This window comes from Phascolarctos cinereus, unplaced genomic scaffold (assembly GCF_003287225.1).
Source record: "Phascolarctos cinereus isolate Bilbo 61053 unplaced genomic scaffold, phaCin_HiC Scaffold_4;HRSCAF=312, whole genome shotgun sequence".
Taxonomy (NCBI): Eukaryota; Metazoa; Chordata; class Mammalia; order Diprotodontia; family Phascolarctidae; genus Phascolarctos; species Phascolarctos cinereus.
In genome coordinates, this window is record NW_027555847.1 from 727,870,621 (window position 1) to 727,892,184 (window position 21,564).

Below are 21,564 nucleotides of genomic sequence, written 5' to 3' on the forward strand. Positions count from 1 at the left end.
TATGTTTAATAGAAATGTATATGTACACCTTATTTCAGATTGTGCACCTTCTTGGAGAGAGAGGCATCGAGGGAAGGGGAGAAAAATGTAAAACTCAAAATCTTATGGAACTGATTGTTGATAAATTAAAATAAATTAATAAAAAAAAAAGTGAGGGCATAGCCCATCAGCCCACACCACAGAGTATTTGTTTTGGGTGAGATTGTTCAACTTTTAATTTATCTAATGTACCATAATCAAAAGTGTCAAATTAAGGCTAATTAATTCATCAAGTGAAATATCTAGGAGTGTTGAGTGACCAAAGATCACTCAATTTAACTGAACTGAATGCTTTGGTAATTCCCAGCTGAATCCTTAGCTTGCCTTGACTTTAGGACAATACTTAAACACCGTAAATTCACTTCCAGGTTAATTACCCTCTTGGTCTCATCAAAATACACAGAACACATGCACATATTCTTCAGTTTTGTTTTATTTTTCACACAAATGTCATTCCCAATACAAAGAAGATATATTCATTTTAGCCTGGTAATCTACCATAGAACAAGAAAAAAAAACAAGGAGAAAGAATATGTTCTAGTGCCATTTGGACAGGAGAGGGAAGGCACACATTATTAAGCAGATACAATAGAAGAATTAGAAATTTCTTTCTTCACCCAACAGCTGTCTTTCAGATGGGTCAGAGATATGGGTAAATATAAAGGTTTGGGGAAAATACAATATTTTTGATAACAGAGTGTATTACAAAATTCATAACTTTTCTCACAACAAAAAATGGATGACATATAGGAATGGATAGTTTTACACACTTTTTATACCTTTAAAATAATTAGCTTATTTAAGTGTTCATGTGGTTCCTTCTTCTTAAGTTTTAGGGAGTTTATTTAAGAGAACTATAATGAATCCAATTACAATCATGAGGAGTCCCAAGCAAGAAAAAATTCTAATGTCTAAAAGTAAATTGTCTAACATCACACTTACATTTGTCTCTAGTTAACTCCTGGCCTCTTTGTGGTTGAGGAAAAGTTGAGCTTACTGGAAATGTTTGAGTAATGAAACAACAGGTTATTGAAGCTTCTAGAGAAGTAGAAAAATGAGCCAACATTTTCTTGGAGTTTCCCACAGTCTGAGTCTTCTGCTCTGAGATGCTTATAGAGGCCATGACTCTCCTTGATTTCCTTTTTATCCATGTCTCATCCCTGGTTTTGAATCTCAGAGGTGTGCTGAAAAGTCTTCCATTCCAATTTCTGGAGTTCCTTTTCCCTTTCAACTGCCTCGACAACTTACAGATGATTTCTAAAGACATGAACACATTTTCCAGACTACTGACATCAGTTTCCCATTCAGGTTCATTTTATTTCACTCAGTGTCTTAAAAGATGCCTCACACTTAGACCAAGGTCTTTAATTAATTTAGACATAGCCTCATCTAATTAAAGTATCAAATCTAAAATTGAGTTGATTGATTTCAACCCTAAATTTACATATACATTGAGACCACATTCTTAGATCTCAGATTTTCCCATGTTTCTTTCACATCCAGATCACCTTTGGGCCATTTGATACTATTCTAAGTAACAAGGCTCAGTTTCCTTCTCTTTACCAGATGGCTCCCAGAGACTCTTCCCTACATAAAGGTATGGTCAGATTAATGATTCACTTTGAATGGACATGGGTAGCTCTGGTGACTGTAAATGATCTGAGAGTTGAGGAATTCCTTCAGGAACTGACACTGGAGATGGCAAATAATGGTGTCTGTGTGTCCTTCACAGAGAAGATTCCAGTCAGTGAGAGAAGACACACAGAATCAGAGTTAACATTCATACCCAGAATCATGATATCAGTATCCAAAGTGATTTTCATTCATGGTGACACAGATTCATTAATGATCTTGAGACATTCACTATTTCCTTTGAACCAGTAATGGAAGGTGTGGGTCACCACCTCTCACTTTGACATTACCATGAGACCCCAATATATTGATGGCTATAATTTCCATGGGGCACTTACATTTTCACACCTCACAAGTGAAGTTCCTGGTTTTAAGCCTTTTCTCAGGACAGTGAACCCTGCTAAATACTCAGAAGACATTGTACTGAAAGAATTCTGGCACTCAACATTCAGATGTACAGAAGAACCTGAAAAATGGAAGCAAAAAGAATGTTCACTAATTGCCTCCTTGGAGACTGTGCCTTTACTTTACTTTGACATGACCATGTCTGACTTGAGTTACACCATCTACAATGGTGTTTATGCTGTGGCTTGGACTCTCCATGAAACATTCCTGATGAAATCAGAAAAAGGATCCATGTTAGAAGGAGAAGGCCAGGCTCCTCATCCATGGCAAGTAATATTTCTTTAAAATGGTACGTTTTCCATTACCAGACAGTGGCAGCCTTAAGAGGAAGTACGTGGGCTGGGCTCTGAGTTGGGAATCATTCAGTCATCAAATATTTATTAAGTACCTAATATGTCTCAAATACTGTGTTAAAGGCTTGGGGTACAAAGAAAAGTAAGAGATTTTCTCTGATCTCAAGTAGTTTACTCTAATGGGGCACATAACATGCAAACTGTCTACAAATAAGATATATAAAGCGTAAATTTGAAATAATAAACAAAGAAAATGCATTAGAATTCACAACAAGTGTGAAGTGCCTCCTATAGAAGGTGGGGTTTTAACTAAGGCTTGAAAGAAGCCTGGAAATCTAGGATGCATAGATGAGAGAAAAGAACATTCCATGAGTGAGAAATAGCCAGAATACCTAAAGTTGAAATGAGTGTTTTGTTTGAGAAACAGCAAGGATGCCAATTTCACTGGACCGCAGAATATTTTTGGAAAGGTAGGGAACAAGTTTTGTAGGACTTTGAATAAAAAAAATAAGACTTTATACTTGAGGCTAGACATTATAGTCATTAGAATTCATTTAGTAGGGAGTGATATTTTGAGTGGAAGAAGAACTGTGGTGGGGAGAGATGAGTGATAGGCAAGCCAATCATTACACTATTGCATAGCTCAGGCTTGAAATGATAAGCCCCTGAACTAGAGTGGTACCAAGGTGAGAGAAGACAAGATGACAAATATGAATGACATTATGATGGTTAAATCAACAAAATTTAGTGATAATTTAGATATGGTGGAATAAGAGAGAGTGAGGGAGGCATCAAGGATGATACCTAAGTTGGGAACCTCGGTGACTGAGAGTCCAGTGGTACCCTGAACAATAATAAGGAAGGAAAAGCAAGAGCGGGTTGGGCAGGGGGGCAGAAATGTTAGTTTCATTTTGGATATATGGAATTTAAGATGACTGCAGGACATCCAATTTTTATGTTTTATTGATAATTTTTTCTTTTTCTTAAACCATTATATTTTGCCATATATCCTTCCAACAACCTCTCCCAGAAAGCTATCTCATACAACAAATATTTTTGAGAGAAAAAATAAGTTAGCACAACTGAATGATAAACTGAAAAAAATCCACAGATCTGTGCAATGTGTAACTCTTGCGGATCTCCCACTTCTGTGAAGGTGTAGGTGTGTATGGGGGGGGAATCTTCTCTTATCTCTTCATTCTGAATCCTGCTTCATCTTTATTATTTAGTTACAGTAACTTTTGATGGGGGGGGATTCATTCTTTTTATTTATATTGTTGTAATTACTGTGTGTATTGTTTACATGACTCTGATTACTTCACTCCATATCAGTTCATATAGATAGTGTCATGCTTTTCTGTATTTATGCATAATTTATTTTTTCCATTTTAAAATTTTTAACATTTATATTGTAGAATTTTGAAAATTCTCCTTCTCCCTTCAGCCCCTCACCCATACACTGAAAAGATGAGGAATGTAATATAAATTATACATACAAATTCATACAAAATATATTTCCAGATTACCTATGTTGGAGAAAAGCAAAAAGAAAAATAATGATAAATAAAAAATAAAAATGTATGATTCTATCAGTAATCAGTACTCATTAGTTCTCTCTCTGGAGGTAAATAACCCTTTGGAATTATCTTTGATTACTGTATTCATCAGAGCACCTAAGTCTTTCAAGGTTGATCATAATTGCAATATTGCTGTTACTGTGCATAACATTCTCCCAGTTCTGCTCCCTTCACTTTGCATCAGCTCGTATAAATCTTCCTAAGATTCTGAAGCCATCCATTTTGCCATTTCTAACATTACAATTGTATACCATCACAATCATATGCTGCATATTGAGCCACTCCCCAAACTACGGGCATCCCCTCAATTTCCACTTCTTTCTACCACAAAATGTTTTATACACATAGCACTTTCCCCTTTTCTCTCATATTTTTGCAGCACAAGTGTAGTAGTGGTTTGCTGGGTGAAATGGTCTGAACAGTATTATCATCCTTTGGGAACAGTTCCAAATTGCTCTCTAGGATGGCTGGGCCAGTTCACCACTCTATCAACAATGCATTAGGTTACCTATTTTTCCCCATCCTCTCCAGCATTTATCATTTTCCTTTTCTGAAGTGTTAGTCAATCTGATAAGCATGAAGTGATACCTTAAAGTTGTCCTAATTTGCTTTTCTCTAATCAATAATAATTTAGAACACTTTTTTCATAAGACTGCAGATATATTTGATTTCTTCTAAAAGTTGCCTGTTCATATCCTTTGACCATTTAGGCCTGACTCTTATTTTAATAAATTTGACTTAGTTCCCTACATATTTGAGAAATGTGTCCTTAATCAGAGAAATGCTATAAAAAATTTATGTTGTTTAATTTTCTATATTGCCTTTTTTTAGCCAAATGTAATTTTCTTAATTATCTCTTTTAATCAGGTCTGTTTTTGCTTTTGTTCTGTATAAGATCATGATTGCCACCTCTGCCTTTTTTTTTTTTAACTTCAGCTGAAGCATAATCTATTTTCTTCCAGGGCTTTATTTTAACTCTCAGTGTCTTTCTGCTTCAAATGTGTCTCTTGTAAACAAAGTACTGTCAGATCGTTTCTAATCCACTCTGGTATGTGCTTCTGTTTTATGAATGAGTTCATCCCATTCACATTCACAGTTCTGATTACTAACTATATCTCCCACCATCCTCTTTTCTTCTGTTTATTCTTCTGTAGTTTTTTTCCTGTCTCTCCTCAAAAGTCTGTTTTGATTCTGATGACTGTCTTCCTTAATCCACCCTTTTTCATGATTGCCCATTGCCCCTTTCTATTAACCCTGTCGCCTCCTGTTGGATAATATTGGCTTTTACATCTGACTGAATGTGTTTATGTGCACGTATGCATGTATGTATGTATGTATTCTTCCCTCTGTGAACCAATTCCAATGAGAGTGAGATTTAAGCTTGGCTTCCCTCACCCCATTTTCCCTTTTACTGTAAAAGCTCTTCCTTGCACACTTCTTTTATGTGATAAATCTTTCCCCATGTTTTCCCTCCTTTCTTTTCTGAGAGCATCCCATTTTTTCATGCCTTCATTTTTTTGAGATCCTCCCAACATAACATCAGTACTCTCTATGAATGTGTATCCTTTCCAACTGTCCTAATAATGACAAGGTTTTTGGAGTTACATGTATCATCTTCCCATTTAGGAATGTAAACAGTTTAATCTTATTGAGTCTCTTATGATTTTTCATTCAAGTTTACCTTTTTTATACTTCTCTTGAGTCATGTGTTTGAATGTCAAATTTTCTATTCAGTTCTGGCCTTTTTATCCAAAAAGCTTGAAAATCCTGTATTTTATTAAATGTCTATTTTTCCCCTGAGGCATTATGCTCAGTTTTGCTTGGTATGTTATTCTTGGTGGTAATCCTAGCTCCTGTGCTAGAATACCACATTCCAAGCACCCTTAAAATGAAAGTTGCTAAATCTTTTGTGAACTATGATATCTGAACTATCTCTTTCTGGCTATTTGAAAAATTTTCTCTTTGACCTTGGAGCTCTAGAATTTGTCTGTAATATTATTAATAGTTTTCATTTTGGAATCTCTTTCAGTAGATATTTGGTGGATTCTTCCAATTTCTATTTTACCCTCTGTACTTAAGATAATTGGACAATTTTCCTTTAGAATTTCTTTAAATATAATACGTATACTATTTTTTCTTTGATCATAGATTCCAGAAACTCCAATAATTCTCAGGTTTTCTATTCTCTATCTATTTTCCATTTTTTTCATATTCGTGTGTATGTATAGATATAGGTATGTATGTATGTGTACACACACACACACACACATATACACACACACATACATACTTAAGTGGGTAAGGAAATATATTTTACTCAGTAGGAAAACAGGAGAGGAAGGGGATAATAGAAATGGGAGAGGGGAAAATAAAAGGGAGAGGTGGTAAGGGAGACAGTGGTAAGAAGCAAAACAGAATTTTGAGGAGGGATTGAGTAAAAAGAAAGCAGGATAAATAGAACAAAATAGAATGAAAGGAAATACACAGTTAGTCATCATAACTGCTAATTTGAATGAGATGAGCTCACCCAAAAAATGGAAGTAGATAGCAAAATGGATTAGAAACCAGAATCCAACAACATGTTGTTTAGAATAGACCCACTTAAAACAGAAAAAACAAACACAAAGTTAAAATAAGGAGCTAGATCAAATCTATTAAGCTTGAACCAAAGTAAAAAAAAAAGAGGGCAGCTGGGTTTACAGTCATGATCTCCAACAAAGCAACAGCAAAATCTGACCTAATTAAAAGAAATAAACAGGGTAACTTCATTTTGCTAAAAAGTACCATAGACAATGAGGTGATATCAAGATGTTTTACAGCAAATTTCTCTGACATAGATTTCACTTCTCAAATATAGAAGGAACTGAGTAAAATGTGTAAAAATAAGAGCCATTCTCTAATAGAAAAATGGTCTAATGATATTAACAGGCAGTTTTCAGAAGAAGAAAACTGGAACACTAATGGTGGAGTTGTAAATTGATCCAATTATTCTGGAGAGCAATTTAGAACTATGCCCAAAGGGCTATAAAACTGTGCATGTAATTTGATCTAGCAATATTATTGCTAGGTCTATATCCCAAAGAAATCCAGTAAAATGAAAAGGTAACTATTTATACAAAAATATTTATAGCAGCTCTTTTTGTGATGGCTAAAAATTGGAAATCAAAGGGATATCCATCAACTGGGGAATGGCTAAACAAGCTGTGGTATATGATTGTAATGACAAGCAGGACAATTTCAGAAAAACCTGGAAAGATTTACATGAACTGATGCATAGTGAAGTGAACAGAACCAGGAGAATGTTGTACACAGTAACTGCAATATTGTTCCATGCGTACATGTGAATTACTTAACTACTTTCAACAACACAATTATTTAAGACAATCCCAAAGGACTAATGATGAAGCATACTATCTACCTCCAGAGAAAGAACTGATATTGACTGAATACAGACTGAAACATACTATTTTCACTTTCTTTCAGAAGAAGAAATCAAAACTATCTATAGTCATATAAAAAAAAGTTCTAAATAACTTTTCACTTTTGATTAGAAAATGTACATTAAAACAACTCTGAAAAACTACCTCATACCTATCAGAAATGAAAAAAGCTGATGGAGATAAAAGAATATAGGTACATGAATAAAGTGTAGGTGGAGCTGTGTACTTGTCACACCATTCTGGAGAACTATTTAGAACTATAACCAAAAGGATTTAAAACTGTGTACATTCTTTGACCCAGCAATATCAGTACTAGGTGTGTCCTCCAATTAGATCAAAGTAAAATGAAAAGGACTTATAAGTAAAATAATTATAGTAGCTCTTATTTTTTTGGGGGGTAAAGAATTGGAAATTGAAAGGATGCTCATCATTTGGGAAATGGTAGCTCAAGTTGTCTGGTATGATTGTGGAGTACTTTTATGTTATAAGAAATAGGGAGGGGGGTCAAGAAAACAAACATCACAAGACCCATCTGAACTAATGGACGTGAAATAAGATGAACTAGAAGATCATTATGCATAGTAACAGTAATGTTGTAATGATGATCAACCATTTTCAGACAAAGAAATGAAAGCTTTCTATATAGTCATATGAAAATATGCTCTAAATCACTGGGGGACATGGAATATGATATTCTGGAAAGCAAAAGACTTGGATAACAACCAAGAATCAACTACCCAGCAAAATTAAGTATGATATTTCAGAGAAAAAGATGGACATTCAATGAAATGGAGTACTTTCAATCATTCCTGAAGAAAAAAAATAACAGAGCTAAGCAAAAAATACAATCTCCAAATACAAGGCTCAAGGGAAGCATAAAAAGGTAAATAGGAAAGGAAAAAAAATGTTATTCAATAAGGTTAAACTGTTTAATCTCTATGATAAGGGATGATATTTGTAACTCTTGAGACGTGTATCTTTCTTATGACATTTAGAAGGGGTATACATAGACAGAGAATGAAGGTATAAGTTAACTTTGATGTGGTGATAAAAAAATACTTGAAGGGTGAAAAAAGGATTATACTGGGAAAAGAGGAAAGTGGGAAGCAGAAAAGAGCAAATTACATCATACAAAGAGGCACTAAGACTTATTACAGTAGAGAGAAAGAAGAGAGAGATGCAATCATTGTTTGAACCTTACTCTCATGAGATTTGGCTCAAAGAAGGAATAATATGCACTCCTTTGGGTATAGAAATCTATCTTACCCTAGTACTGCCTACTAGGAAAAAAGAGAAAGAAAAGAGAAGGGGCTAATAGAAGGTAGAGCAGAATGGAGGGAAGAAGTCATAGGGAGAATGGAGGGCAGATTGAGGTAGGTGGTGGTCAGAAGAAAAACACTGGTGAGGATGAAAAGGGTGAGAGGAGAGAGAAAAGCATAAACAGGAAGGAAAATAGGATGGAGAGAAAGACACAGTTAGGAATAACTGTGAATGGGAATAGGATGAACTCTCTCATGAAACAGAAGCAGTTACCAGAGTGGATTAAAAACCACAATCCTACAACATGTTGTTTACAAGAAGCACATTTGAAACAGAGGGACACACACAAGGTAAAGGTAAAAGGCTGGAGCAGAATATATTATCCTTCAGCTGAATTTAAAAAAAAAAGCAGGAGCAGCAATCCTGATCTCAGATAAAGCAAAAGCAAAATAGATCTAATTAAAAGAGATGAGGAAGGAAACTACATCCCGCTAAAAAGTACCATAGACAATGAAGTAATATCAATACTAAACATATATGCACCAAGTGGTATAGCATCCAGATTCGTAGAGGAGAAGTTAGCTGATTTACAAGAAGAAATAGACAGCAAAACTATACTCGTGGGGGACCTCAACCTCTCCTTTTCAGAAATAGGTAAATCTAACCACAAAATAAACAAGAAAGAAGTTAAAGAGGTGAATAAAATGGAGAAAATTGAATAGGGATAGAAAATATACATTTTTCTCAGTGGTACATGGCACCTACACAAAAATTGAGAATGTACACAAAATCCTCACAGTCCAATGCAGAAAGGTGGAAATATTAAATACATCCTTTTCAGATCATTACACAATAAAAATTACATGTCATAAAGGACCATGGAAAGACAGATTAAAAATTAATTGAAACTAAATAATCTAATCCTAAAGAATGAGTGAGTCAAACAACAAATCATGGAAACAATCAACAATTTCATCCAAGAGAATAACAATAATGAGACAATATACGACAACTTATGGGATGTGGCCAAAGCAGTTCTTAAGGGAAATTTTATATCTCCAATGCTTACATGAGTAAACAGAGAAAGAGTAGATCAATGAATTAGGCACGCAGCTAAAAAAGTTAGAAAAAGGACAAATTAAAAATCCCCAAATATTTACCAAATTAGAAATTGTGAAAACCAAAAAAGATATTAATAAAATTGAAATTAAGAAAACTATTGAACTAATAAATAAAACCAAGAGCTGGTTTTATGAAGAAAAAAAACATAAAATAGATAAACCTTTGGTTAATTTGACTTTTAAAAAAAGAAAGAAAACCAAATTACCAGTACCAAAAATGAAAAGGATGAATTCACCACCAATGAAGAGGAAATTAAAACAATAATTAGGAGCTATTTTGCCCAACTGTATATCAATAAATCTGACAATCTAAGTGAAATGGGTGAATATTTAGAAAAATATATATATTGCCCAGATTAACAGAAGAGGAAATAAAATACTTAAATAGCCCCATTTCAGAAAAAGAAATTAAACAAGCTATCAATGGACTCCCTAAGAAAAAATCTCCAGGGCCAGATGGATTTACAAGTGAATTCTACCAAATATTTAGAGAAAAAATAATTCCAATACTATATAAACTATTTGGGAAAATAGGCAAAGAAGAATTGTTACCAAATTCTTTTTATGACACAAATACGGTACTGATATCTAAACCAGGAAAAGCCAAAACAGAAAGAAAATTAGAGACCAATTTCCCTAATGAATACTGATATAAAAAATGTAAATAAAATATTAGCTAAGAGATTATAGCAACTTATTATGAGGATAATACACTATGACCAGATGAGTTTTATACCAGAAATGCAGGCCTGGTTCAAATATTAGGAAAACTATCAGAATAACTGACCATATCAATAACAAAGTCAACAGAAATCATGTGATTATTTCAATAGATGCAGAAAAAGCTTTTGACAAAATACAACACACATTCCTATTAAAATCACTAGAAAGTAAAGGAATGAATGGAATTTTCCTTAAAATGATAAACAGCATCTCTCTAAAACCAGCAGCAAGCATTATTTGTAATGAGGATAAGCTAGAAACATTCCCGCCAAGATCAGGGATGAAACATGGTTGTCCATTATCACTACTATTATTCAATATTATACTTGAAAAAATAAACAAATTTAGCAAAGTTGCAGGATATAAAATAAACCTACATAAATCAACAGCATTTCTACATATTACTAACAAAGCCCAGCAGCAAGAGAAAATAGAGAAATTCCATTTAAAGTAACTATAGACAATATAAAATATTTGGGAGTCTATCTGCCAAGACAAACCCAGGCATTATATGAACAAAATTTAAAAATAGTTTTCACACAAATAAAGTCAGATGTAAATAACTGGAAAAATACTAGTTGTTTATGGGTGGGCCAAGCTAATATAATAAAATAACAATTCTATCTACATTAATTTACTTATTCTATGCCACACCAATCAAAGTACCAAAAATTGTTTTATACACCTAGGAAAAAATAATAACAAAATTCATCTGAAAGAACAAAGTTCCAGAATATCAAGGGAATTAATGAAAAGAAATGCAAGGAAAAGTAACCTGGCTGTGCCAGATGTAAAACTGTGTTATAAACCAGCAATCATCAAAACTACTTGGTACTGGCTAAGACATAGAGTGGTGGATCAGTGGAACAGGATAGGTACACAAGACATAGTAATCAATGACTTTGATAAAGTCAAAGACTCCAGCTTCTGGGATAAGAACACACTATTTGACAAAAACTGCCAGGAAAACTGGAAAAGAGTATGGCACAAACTGGTCATAGACCAATATCTTAAACTACATACCAAAAAAAGGTCAAAATAGCCACATGATTTAGACATAAAGGGTGACACCATAAGCAAATTAGGACAACAAGGAGTAGTTTACCTGTCAGATCTATGGAGAACTGAAAAATTTATGACCAAACAAGAGATAGAGAACATTATGAAATGCAAAATGCAAAATGCAAAATGGGTAATGTTGATTACATCTAATTTTAAAAGTGTTTTTTTTTCCACAAAGCCAATGCAACCAAGATTAGAAGGGAAGCAGGATGCTGGAAAAATAATTTTTAAGCCAATGTCTCTGATAAAGGCCTCATTTCTCAAATATATAGAGAACTGAGTCCAATTTATAAGAATATAAGTCACTCCCCAATTGATAAAAGGTCAAAGGATATGAACAGGCAGTTTTCAGCTGAAGAAATTAAAGTTATCTAGTTATATGAAAAAATGCTCCAAATCAGTATTGATTAGAGAAATGCAAATTAAAACAACTCTGGGGTACCACCTCACACCTATCAGGTTGGCTAACATGACAAAACAGGAAAAATGATAAATGTTGAAGAAGATGTAAAATTGCGACATTGTTGGTCCAGTTGTCAACTATTCTAACCATTCTTGAGAAGAATTTGAACTATGCCCAAAGGGCTATGAAACTGTTCATTCCCTTTGATCCAGCAATACCACTACTATATCTGTATCCCAAAGAGATCATAAAAAAGGGAAAAGGACCCACATGTACAAAAATATTTATAGCAGCTCTTTTTGTTGTGGCCAAGAATTGGAAATTGAGGGGATGCCCAACAGTTGGGGAATGGCAAAACAAATTGTTATAAGAATGTAATGAAATGCTATTGTTCCATAAAAAATGATGATTTCAGAAAAAACCTGGAAAGACCTACATGAACTGATGCTGAGTGAAGTGAGTAGAAGGAGAACATTGTACTCTATCAGCAACCTTGTGCAAATAACAAGTTTGACAGATCTAGCTCTGCTCAGCAATGCAATGATCTAAGACAATTCCAAAAGACTCATGATTGAAAATGTTGTCCACATCCAGAGAAAGAGCTATGGAGTCTGAATGCAGATAGAAGCATGCTATTTTATCTGGGTTTGTCTGTGTGTGTGTGTGTGTGTGTGTGTGTGTGTGTGTGTGCACGCGCGCTTCCCCTTTTGTTCTGATTCTTCTTTTATAACATGACGAATGAGGAAATATGTTTAATATTATTGTACATGGATAGCCTATATCAGATTGCATGTCATCTTGGGGAGGGGGAAGCCAAGGGAGGTGGAAAAAATTGGAACTAAAAATCCTATAAAAGTGAATGTTGAAAACTGAAGATAAAAAATAAATAAATATTTTTAAATGTGATACTGTGACTTTTTGTTAATGTCATTAATAATTTGATTTGAGGTATTTCTTAAAATTTGTTTAGATGGTTGGGTTGGGAGAGCTCAGTAGAATAAGGTCATTTTCTGCTACCATAATGTCTCTGTCTCTTCTTTCTTTTTATTTTTTTTCAATATTTGCTTTTGCGTTTTTTGTTTTTGCACAAAGCAGCTCCTGCTTTTTTGTGTTTACTTCATGCAAAGTAATTTTTTTCCTAGCTTTGTTTTCTGTGTATCTTTTTTTAAATGTGTTTTTATAAGTACTTGATTCTACAATTTTGTTTTATTATTCAATTTGCCAATGTTGTGAAAAAAATATGTGAAATGAGGGAAACTGAGGCAAAAAATTTTAAGCATGATAAATTTATTAGCAAGGCTTGTAATTACCAATAAATGAGGTCAATGAGTCCTCAATGGCCAGAAATTATGATTTATAAGAACTGAACTATGTAATTAAAGAATATAATTAAAAATAAATGATTGATCAACAATTGGTTAATATTTAATAAATCTTTTTCATTTTATTGGAATGTTTAACACATTCACATTTAAATTTATGAGTTAAGTTTATATTTTTCTTCATCTGCTTCTAAATTTTTTATGTTAAATTTTTTCCCCTTTTTCTACTGTAAACACATTATTATGTCCATTCACTCACTTTCCTTTAACATTTTATTAAGGCAACTCTGTTTCTAGTGGCACTCTTCCCCTCAACCCTAATCTGCCTTTCTCCTATGTTGCCCCTTTCCTCTCAGGGTTTTGTTTATTGGTTCCTTTTTTCTCTACTGCTTTTATCTGGTTACAGATTTCTTCCCCTGCCTTTTCCCCTTCAAGCAGATTTTCCTTTGCTCTCCTCACCTGCTCATTTTTTAAAATTTCATTTTGTGTCCCTTTTCAAAAATGGATTTATTTCACTCCCTTCATTGCTCATCATATATTTCTATATACTCTAAACACTCATTCTCTGATTCACAATGCATATAATTATCTCTCCATGTTCCTCATGCATTCAAAGTTTCCACATTATCTATTCTAGGCATTGCACTCCAATTACTTTCTACTATGGTCTTCTAGAGCTTATCTTACACATTACCCTTTTCCATTATACCTCTTTCCAATTGTAATATAAGGTCCTTGAGAAAGGGGTCTGATTTTATATTCTCCATTTCTTAGCATTTTGCCCTACACATGATAGGTACTTAATAAATGCTCGTTGACTGTGGACTGAAAACTGAGAACTCACAGGTCTTCATTCTGGGAGATTTCTGACTTTCAGGCACCAGGCAATGGTTGAAAATTCTCTTCTCTTATAGCTCCATTCCTTTCTAAAGAATATCCAGTTTAACAACAGTGCTGGCGACCAGGTGTTTATGGACAAGAATAAAAACCCCAAGGCTCAATATAACATCCTGAACTATGTAACCTTCGATATGGATGGCGAAGCTCTGGTGAAAGTCGGACAGTTTATCCCCAAGGCTGAGCCTGGTCATGATTTTACCATTAATGAGGAGGCCATAGTGTGGAGCTGGACATATACTGAGGTCAGAAATAATTGCAATATCAAACTTTTATATAATCATGGGAACAAATTTTACCCTGCTTAGCTCACTCCACATTTCTTTTTATGAGTAGAGAAAATCCTGCACATGGATTTCTTTTCTCTTTGCAGCAAAATTCTGGGTGAAAAAGCCAAACAAGCAATCCATCAAACAGTTTTAAACTTGGAATCTTTAACACCATTGGAGATAGAGCTGGAATGGACTTTAAAGCCCATGTCGCTCAGCCATGTCATCTGATTAAATAAAGAAACTGAGACATAGAAAGGTAGTGATTGTCCCAATGCCCTCTGATCCCCAAACCAGTGTTTTGTCCACTACCTGGCATTATTTTGTGAATGATGACACCCAACCCATTTGTCTTCATTCAGTAAAAATAAAGTTACATTCAACCATCCAAGGACTATACCTCTATGGAGCTGAGCAATGAGTTTGATAGGAAAATTTCGGAAACAGAGCATTTCTGAACCCAATAGATTGTTTCTCTATAAGACCGTGGAATTCACCCTTTCTATTATAATTAATAATCAAATCAGCCTCATCTTTGAGTTATCTGTGTCCTGCATCCCACATGCAGATAGATTAAGTCTATTTTAGGTCAGGCTCTTCCATTTCCTTCAGAAGCTTATACTATAACCATTAAAAAAGATATAGCTGACAGTGAGAATTACAAAATGCTAGACAAATAAGGACCTGAGATGGCATCTTGTTCAAATTCTTCCTCTTACAAATGACTGAAATCCACAAAGTTCAGAATGTTCAACCAGTTTTCCACAACTAGTGGCAGTTATGGGACTAGCATCCTGGTCTCTTTTTTTCAGCCCCATGTTCCTTCTAGCTGATATTCCACTGGTATATAAATAATTCTCATATTTCTGCTACAGAGTAAGCTATCTTTGCCCCAATCAATATCACTCACCCTCTGATAATGATATATCATCCCCTGTCCTATTAATTTCCAGAACCATCATGCATTTTACTGCCTTGTCACTAGGTTCCCTGTGCCACATGCAGTGAGAGCTGTGGTCCTGGATTCAGGCAAACCCCTCTGGAGGGACAGCCCAACTGCTGCTTCAATTGTTCTCTGTGCCCTGAGGGGGAGATCTCCAATGAGATGAGTAAGTGTCTACAGGCAGCTTTCTTCCTATACCCACTGAACTGAATAAACTGGTGTTGTGCTCTAGGGCCACAAACAATCTCATCACTGCCCGAGCAACAGGATATCCAGGAGTAAGGTGAGTCAGCGCAATGTTCCGGCCAAGGACAAATGGCTTGAATTAATGATACACAGCTAAAACATGAGCCACAGGATGCACAGAACAGAGCGAGTCAGGGAGAAGTTCTAGGCAAAGAACAAGTGGCTTGAATAATGATACATGGTTAGAATGTGGTGTTAGACATAAGTGTATTATTCAAAACGAAACCTGCAATATAAAAAGTAGCTATGTTGCCCTATCTCTTTGTAGAACATACTGGCATGGTCTTGTTATGGTTTTACATGCAATAAGATAGAATTACCTGGAGTGTGGAGGAGCATGTGCTCTGAAAAATATTTGTGATAGGGTAGAACAGAGTTTATGAACATCTTGGGTGCTATATTCACTAGAAACTTTAGCCTAATAGAGGTTTGGGGGGATTATTCCCAGAGGAAATATGTGCCCATGTTATGAGCCGGGTGTTTTGTCATCACTAACTCTTGCAATATTTTAAAGTTATATTTCGATAAATCATTTAGGATGGAAAGTATATCTTGAAATATATGTGTCTCTGTATTTCCTTTAAACCTCTGTCACAGGAGACCTTGCCCTTCCTTTTAGAGTCCGTGTGGGCTGGGTAGCTCAGGTCTTTGATTATGCAGCCCCAGCAGTCTAACACCCTATTATATTTACAAACTGTACAAGAGTCTCACCCTAATAGTAAAAACATTTAAGACTTAAAACAATGTAAACAATGAAACTGAGTGAAATATGACATATTAGAATCATTCTTTGCCTCTGTAAATAAATGACTTCACATGACTAAGTCTCCTAAGGTGGTTATGATGGAATCCTGATAAAGCTGCTCCTCACCCAAATACTCTAACTTCCTTGTGTGCCTCACTAAACAACAGGCATGTCCTGATTTGACCACAGTCTGGCTTTAACCACACCACAGGCTCCCAGACTCAATCATAGGCCTCACTAAACAGCCGGCACACTGCCATTAGCTAGCCACTGCCCCCAGATCTGATTCTCATATTTCCCACAGAAACAGCAGGTGTGTCCATGCACTTAACCACAGCAACATCATACATTTAAGCCCAAGACAGGACCACGATACCCAACTATCCGCCTTAAGAGACAGGACAACAGCCAGCCAATCAGAAACAGCACCACCAGGATGTGGACCAGGATGTTTGATCAACAAACATAGAAGGGGCTTCCCCTCAAATGGCACCTGAGCAGTAACAGCAATAAGAATAGGACAAAATGGAGCAAGGGAAGACAGCAGTCAGCCTGTGGGGAAGGGTGCAATCAGTTCTGGGTCAGAGCAGAAGAGACATCTTTTTATCAGTCATGAGAGTGCATTTGGGCCTTGAAGAAAATGCTTTCCAGGACATGGATGTGAATTTAAGATGAGTGATTCTGTGAAAGATGCACTCTGGACCTGGGCTGCACGTCTTCGTGCTGTATTAGAGCACCTACGTTCATCACACAAAACAGCAGGGCAGTTATGTGGGCAACGTCCGAGGTCTTTGGAGACGAAGACAGACTCTAAAGCAGAAGTGTTAGCTAAGTGAGCTGACATTCATTCAGGAGTTCCTACATTCCAGGCACAGTACTAAGTCCTGGAGGTATAAAAAAGGCATGTAAAACAGTCCTTGTATTCAAGAAAATCATATTATAAGGGAGAGACAATGTAACTGGCAAACAGAAAAAAATACATAAAGAAGAGGTGAAGATAATCTCAGAGAAGAAGACAAAAGCAGCTGGGTGGACTAAAGCATCCATCTTGAAAAAGGCTAGGAAATTCAAGGGACAAAAGTTAGAGAGCATTCATGACATGGAGTGCAGTTCTATATCGAGACTATTAAGGGAGATGGATAAATGGAAGAAAATATTTGTATCAGATATTCTTTTTAGATAAGGTTTGTTATATATCAGAGGTATAAAACTCATGGCCTGTGGGCCACAAGCAGCCTGCCAAACTCTCAAGTATGGACAGAACCAGACGAAAACATCATTGGTATATGTTTAAGAAAACTGATAACAGTACAATATTTCATAAATAACGTTAACCTGTGGTTTTCTAAACCAGCAAGTGGCCTGCAGTGATCAGTTTCTATATGAGTCTGACACCTCTGGTTACAAACATACAGGCTCATATGCATATATGCATACACATACACATATATCTACACATATGTATGTACATAAATATGTGATTATATATGCACATATTGTGTACATACACATATTTATAAGCAAAAACATTTAATAAGTAAGTGGTCAAAGGACGTGAAAACTGTTCTCAGGAGAATTCAAAGTATTGACCATCATATGAAAGAATACTCAAAATCACTAATGATAAATGAAATACAAATCAAAACAACACAGAGATTTCACCTCACTCCCATCAGATTGACAAATATGAGAATATGAAGTTATTGAGGAGCTGTGGGAAAACAGGCTTTGCTGGTGGGGTTGTGAATCAGTACAGCCACTTTCAAAAGTGATTTAAAGTTATTAAAATTACGTGACTAAAATGTGCATAGCATTTACCCAGAGAATCCAATACTAGACACATCCCACAAAAGTACCACTTGTATGAAAGAAATTGGGATAGATATCAAAACACTTATACCAACACTTTTGAGCAGGTTTTTATTTTCTAAATGTGCTTCTTTCAAAAAAAAAAAGTATTTCTGATAAGCAACAAGTTAGAATGTTCTATTTTCTTATACAATTTTTAACTTTTACATTTTATTTATTGTTAATTCCATTCACATTTAAAGATATAAGAATTAGACTTACATTTTCCTCCTCCTCTCGTATTGAGTTTTTTCAAGGTATAATTTTTCCAACTTCTGCTGTAAACAAAGTATTAACATCCCTCAGTCACTTTATATTAATCTTCATTTTTTTAGCTTGCCCTCTTCCTACTAAATCTCTTTCCCTCCTGTATCCCCTCTTCTTGTTTGCTGTCTCTTTTCCTTTGAGGTTTTGTTTATTAGAACACTTTACTCCTGTATTTATCTGGTTATATAATTCTCCCCACCATTATTTTAAACTCTCAATCAGTAGATTCCCCCTTTTCTGCCCTTTCACCTATTAATGCCCATTAGTTGTTAAATTTTCATTTTTGTATGCCTTTCTAAAAAGGATTTTTGCTCTTTCTTCATTATCCATCTTCTCTGTTTGTCTACTCCAGACTTTCATTCTACGATGCACAGCCTCTATATTTATATTGTGTCTCTCTCCTTTTCATGTATTCTTCATGCAATCAAAGCTTTCAAGGTATCTGTTCTGCACTCTCCATTCTACGCATTTTTGCCACTGCCTAGTAGGACTTGCCCCAAGGATTTCCCTTTTCCTTTATGTCTCACACCCAGAAGAATGCCAATTATTTCAGGCATCAGAGAAGACATTCTACAGTAGGATCCCTCCCCTCTTACATCCCTCATTATTCAGTCCACCACTGATCTATACCCTCCTCTGATACCATTTACCCATATTTATCTTGAAATCTCCTCCCAGTGTCCATGATCTCCCACTCTCACAGGTGTCAGTTGCTCCCAGGGGATTTAACTCCACTTCCCAAAACCCCACTCTCAGTGTAGGATCAGAAGACTTTTCAAGCATGAAACCCCCAAGGCCAACGGCAGCGTACATCTCTCTTCGTAGATTATCTTCCTTCACCCACAGTACTTTTCAGAGGTGGAACCACTTCCCACCATCAAAGTAAGGCTTTATGTGTACATAGACAGTACAGGAAGTAAGGAGCTCCAACTTTGTCAGCAAGTGAAACAAAGGCAGGAGGCAGGTGGGAAGACTAATTCACAGCTCCTGCAAATACTTTTGCTAGAATCCTAAAGATCTCTTGGTAAGTATGATATAGATTTTTTTTTCTTTTAGGCTCATGGTAGAGTCATGAATCGCCTTTCTTCATTGTACTTGGTCTGTCCTTTGCCTCAAATGTATACCTTGTGGTTAGCCACCATGCAGGTGATCCAAGCATGCCACAGAGAAAGTCCAAGTACTCCTAATACTTCACAGTTAACAGGATTCCCTAGGGTAAAGTAGGGAGAACTCGTCTGTAACCAAGACTAAGGCTTAGCACTCTACTTTTCCCCAACCAATCCATTACACTTCTAAAGTTTAACCAGAACAGTCTCTCTTATTTCCAATACCAAAAACTAGTCTTTCTGATTCCAACTAGCTCCCTAAAATTGTAGAGACTCCTGAAAATGAGGTCAATCCCCTCAACTGTCCCAAACCAACTTCCTGTCACATCTAGGAAGTGTCCATTCGCTGCTCACACCTAGTGAACAGATGAGGTGTGTGTTCAAGAGATGAAAAAATCAGAGCATAGAGCATTATCACTTAATTTACAAAGGTGAATGATTTGACTGATATAGTCATTTGACCTTTCTACTTACACACAAAAGTGTGAAAGTTTACACATTTGCTGGACATCACCATAAAAACTATTTTAAAAGACAGGCTGTACCATTACCTACATCCCATAAAGAATGTAAGGTCCTTATGAGCAGGTATTGCTTGATTCTTTGTGTTTATAAGTCAAATACCTGGCTCATAATAGATAATTAATTGTTGATTTATAGATTAGTATCTAGCAAACTTCTAAGACCATCTAATAATAGAATCATGGGAAGAGTTTATATTCAGTTAGAAAAGCTGAAAACTGGACAAATGAAATCAAGTTTAATAATACAGAGTAGACCTAGAGTGAGCCTGGATTGCATACTAGGTTACCTATCAATGACCATTTCCCAGCACAGAGATATTAACCTCGCGGAGTAAGAAATAATACCTTTAACAATCATACCTATTTTCCATGAGATTGGGGACAATTTGTTGAATCTAAAAATCCTAAGAACTTGTTTGTCTTCAGATATGAAGCACTGCATGAAGTGCCCAGAAGATGAGTATCCCAACAAGGAAAGAAATCAATGTCTCCCCAAGGTTATGACTTTCCTGGATGTTTCAGAACCTCTGGGGAAGACTCTGATCTGTGTGGCTCTTTCCTTTTCTCTGATGACATCTCTGGTTCTCTGGGTATTTGTGAAGTTTCAAGACACCCCCATAGTGAAAGCCAACAACCGGGCTCTCAGCTATACTCTCCTCATCTCTCTCAACTTCTGTTTCCTCTGCTCCCTGCTCTTCATTGGCTGTCCTACTTCAGCTACCTGCCTCCTTAGACAAGCAATATTTGTGATTGTGTTCACAGTAGCTGTGTCCTCCATTTTGGCCAAAACCACCATAGCTGTCCTGGCTTTCAGGCTTACAACACCAGGGAGCAGGGGTAGAATATGGGTACAATCCAGTGTGTCTAACTCTGTTGTCATTATCTGTTCTGGAATTCAAGGGGTTCTCTGTGCCATCTGGCTGGGAACCTCTCCCCCCTTTCCTGACATGGACCCACACTCTGAACCTGGCCACATCATCATGAAGTATGAGGGCTCTGACTTTGCCTTCTACTCTGTCCTGGGCTACATGGGATTCCTTTCACTGTGCAGCTTCACAGTGGCTTTCCTGGCCAGGAGCCTGCCTGACACCTTTAATGAAGCCAACTTCATCACATTCAGCATGTTAGTGTTCTGCAGTGTGTGGGTCTCCTTCCTCCCAACATACCAGAGCACCAAGGGGAAGGCCATGGTTACTGTGGAAATCTTCTCCATCCTGGCATCCAGTGCTGGGTTACTAAGCTGCATCTTTATTCCCAAGTGTTACATGATTCTGCTGAGGCCAGACAGAAACATCCAGGAAAGTATAAAGAATAAAGTAAGTTCTAGAAGCAAGAAACATTCTGGATCATTGCCCCCTAATTCCTACCAGGAGCATAATAGATTTTAAGGATGAGTATACCAATGTGGCAGGGGACCTGGGATATTACTCCTCTTGCCTTCT

At 36.0% G+C, this 21,564-nt stretch overlaps 1 protein-coding gene across 1 annotated transcript; it reads left to right on the forward strand.

Moving 5' to 3' along the window:
- Positions 1–674: 674 nt before the first annotated feature.
- Positions 675–21,510, forward strand: LOC110203599 (vomeronasal type-2 receptor 26-like). The gene is given in 5 exon segments (XM_078151857.1): positions 675–691; positions 1,509–2,346; positions 14,192–14,419; positions 15,429–15,552; positions 20,549–21,510. Coding segments are annotated over 5 exon segments (2,169 nt in total).
- The last annotated feature ends 54 nt before the right edge of the window (positions 21,511–21,564 follow it).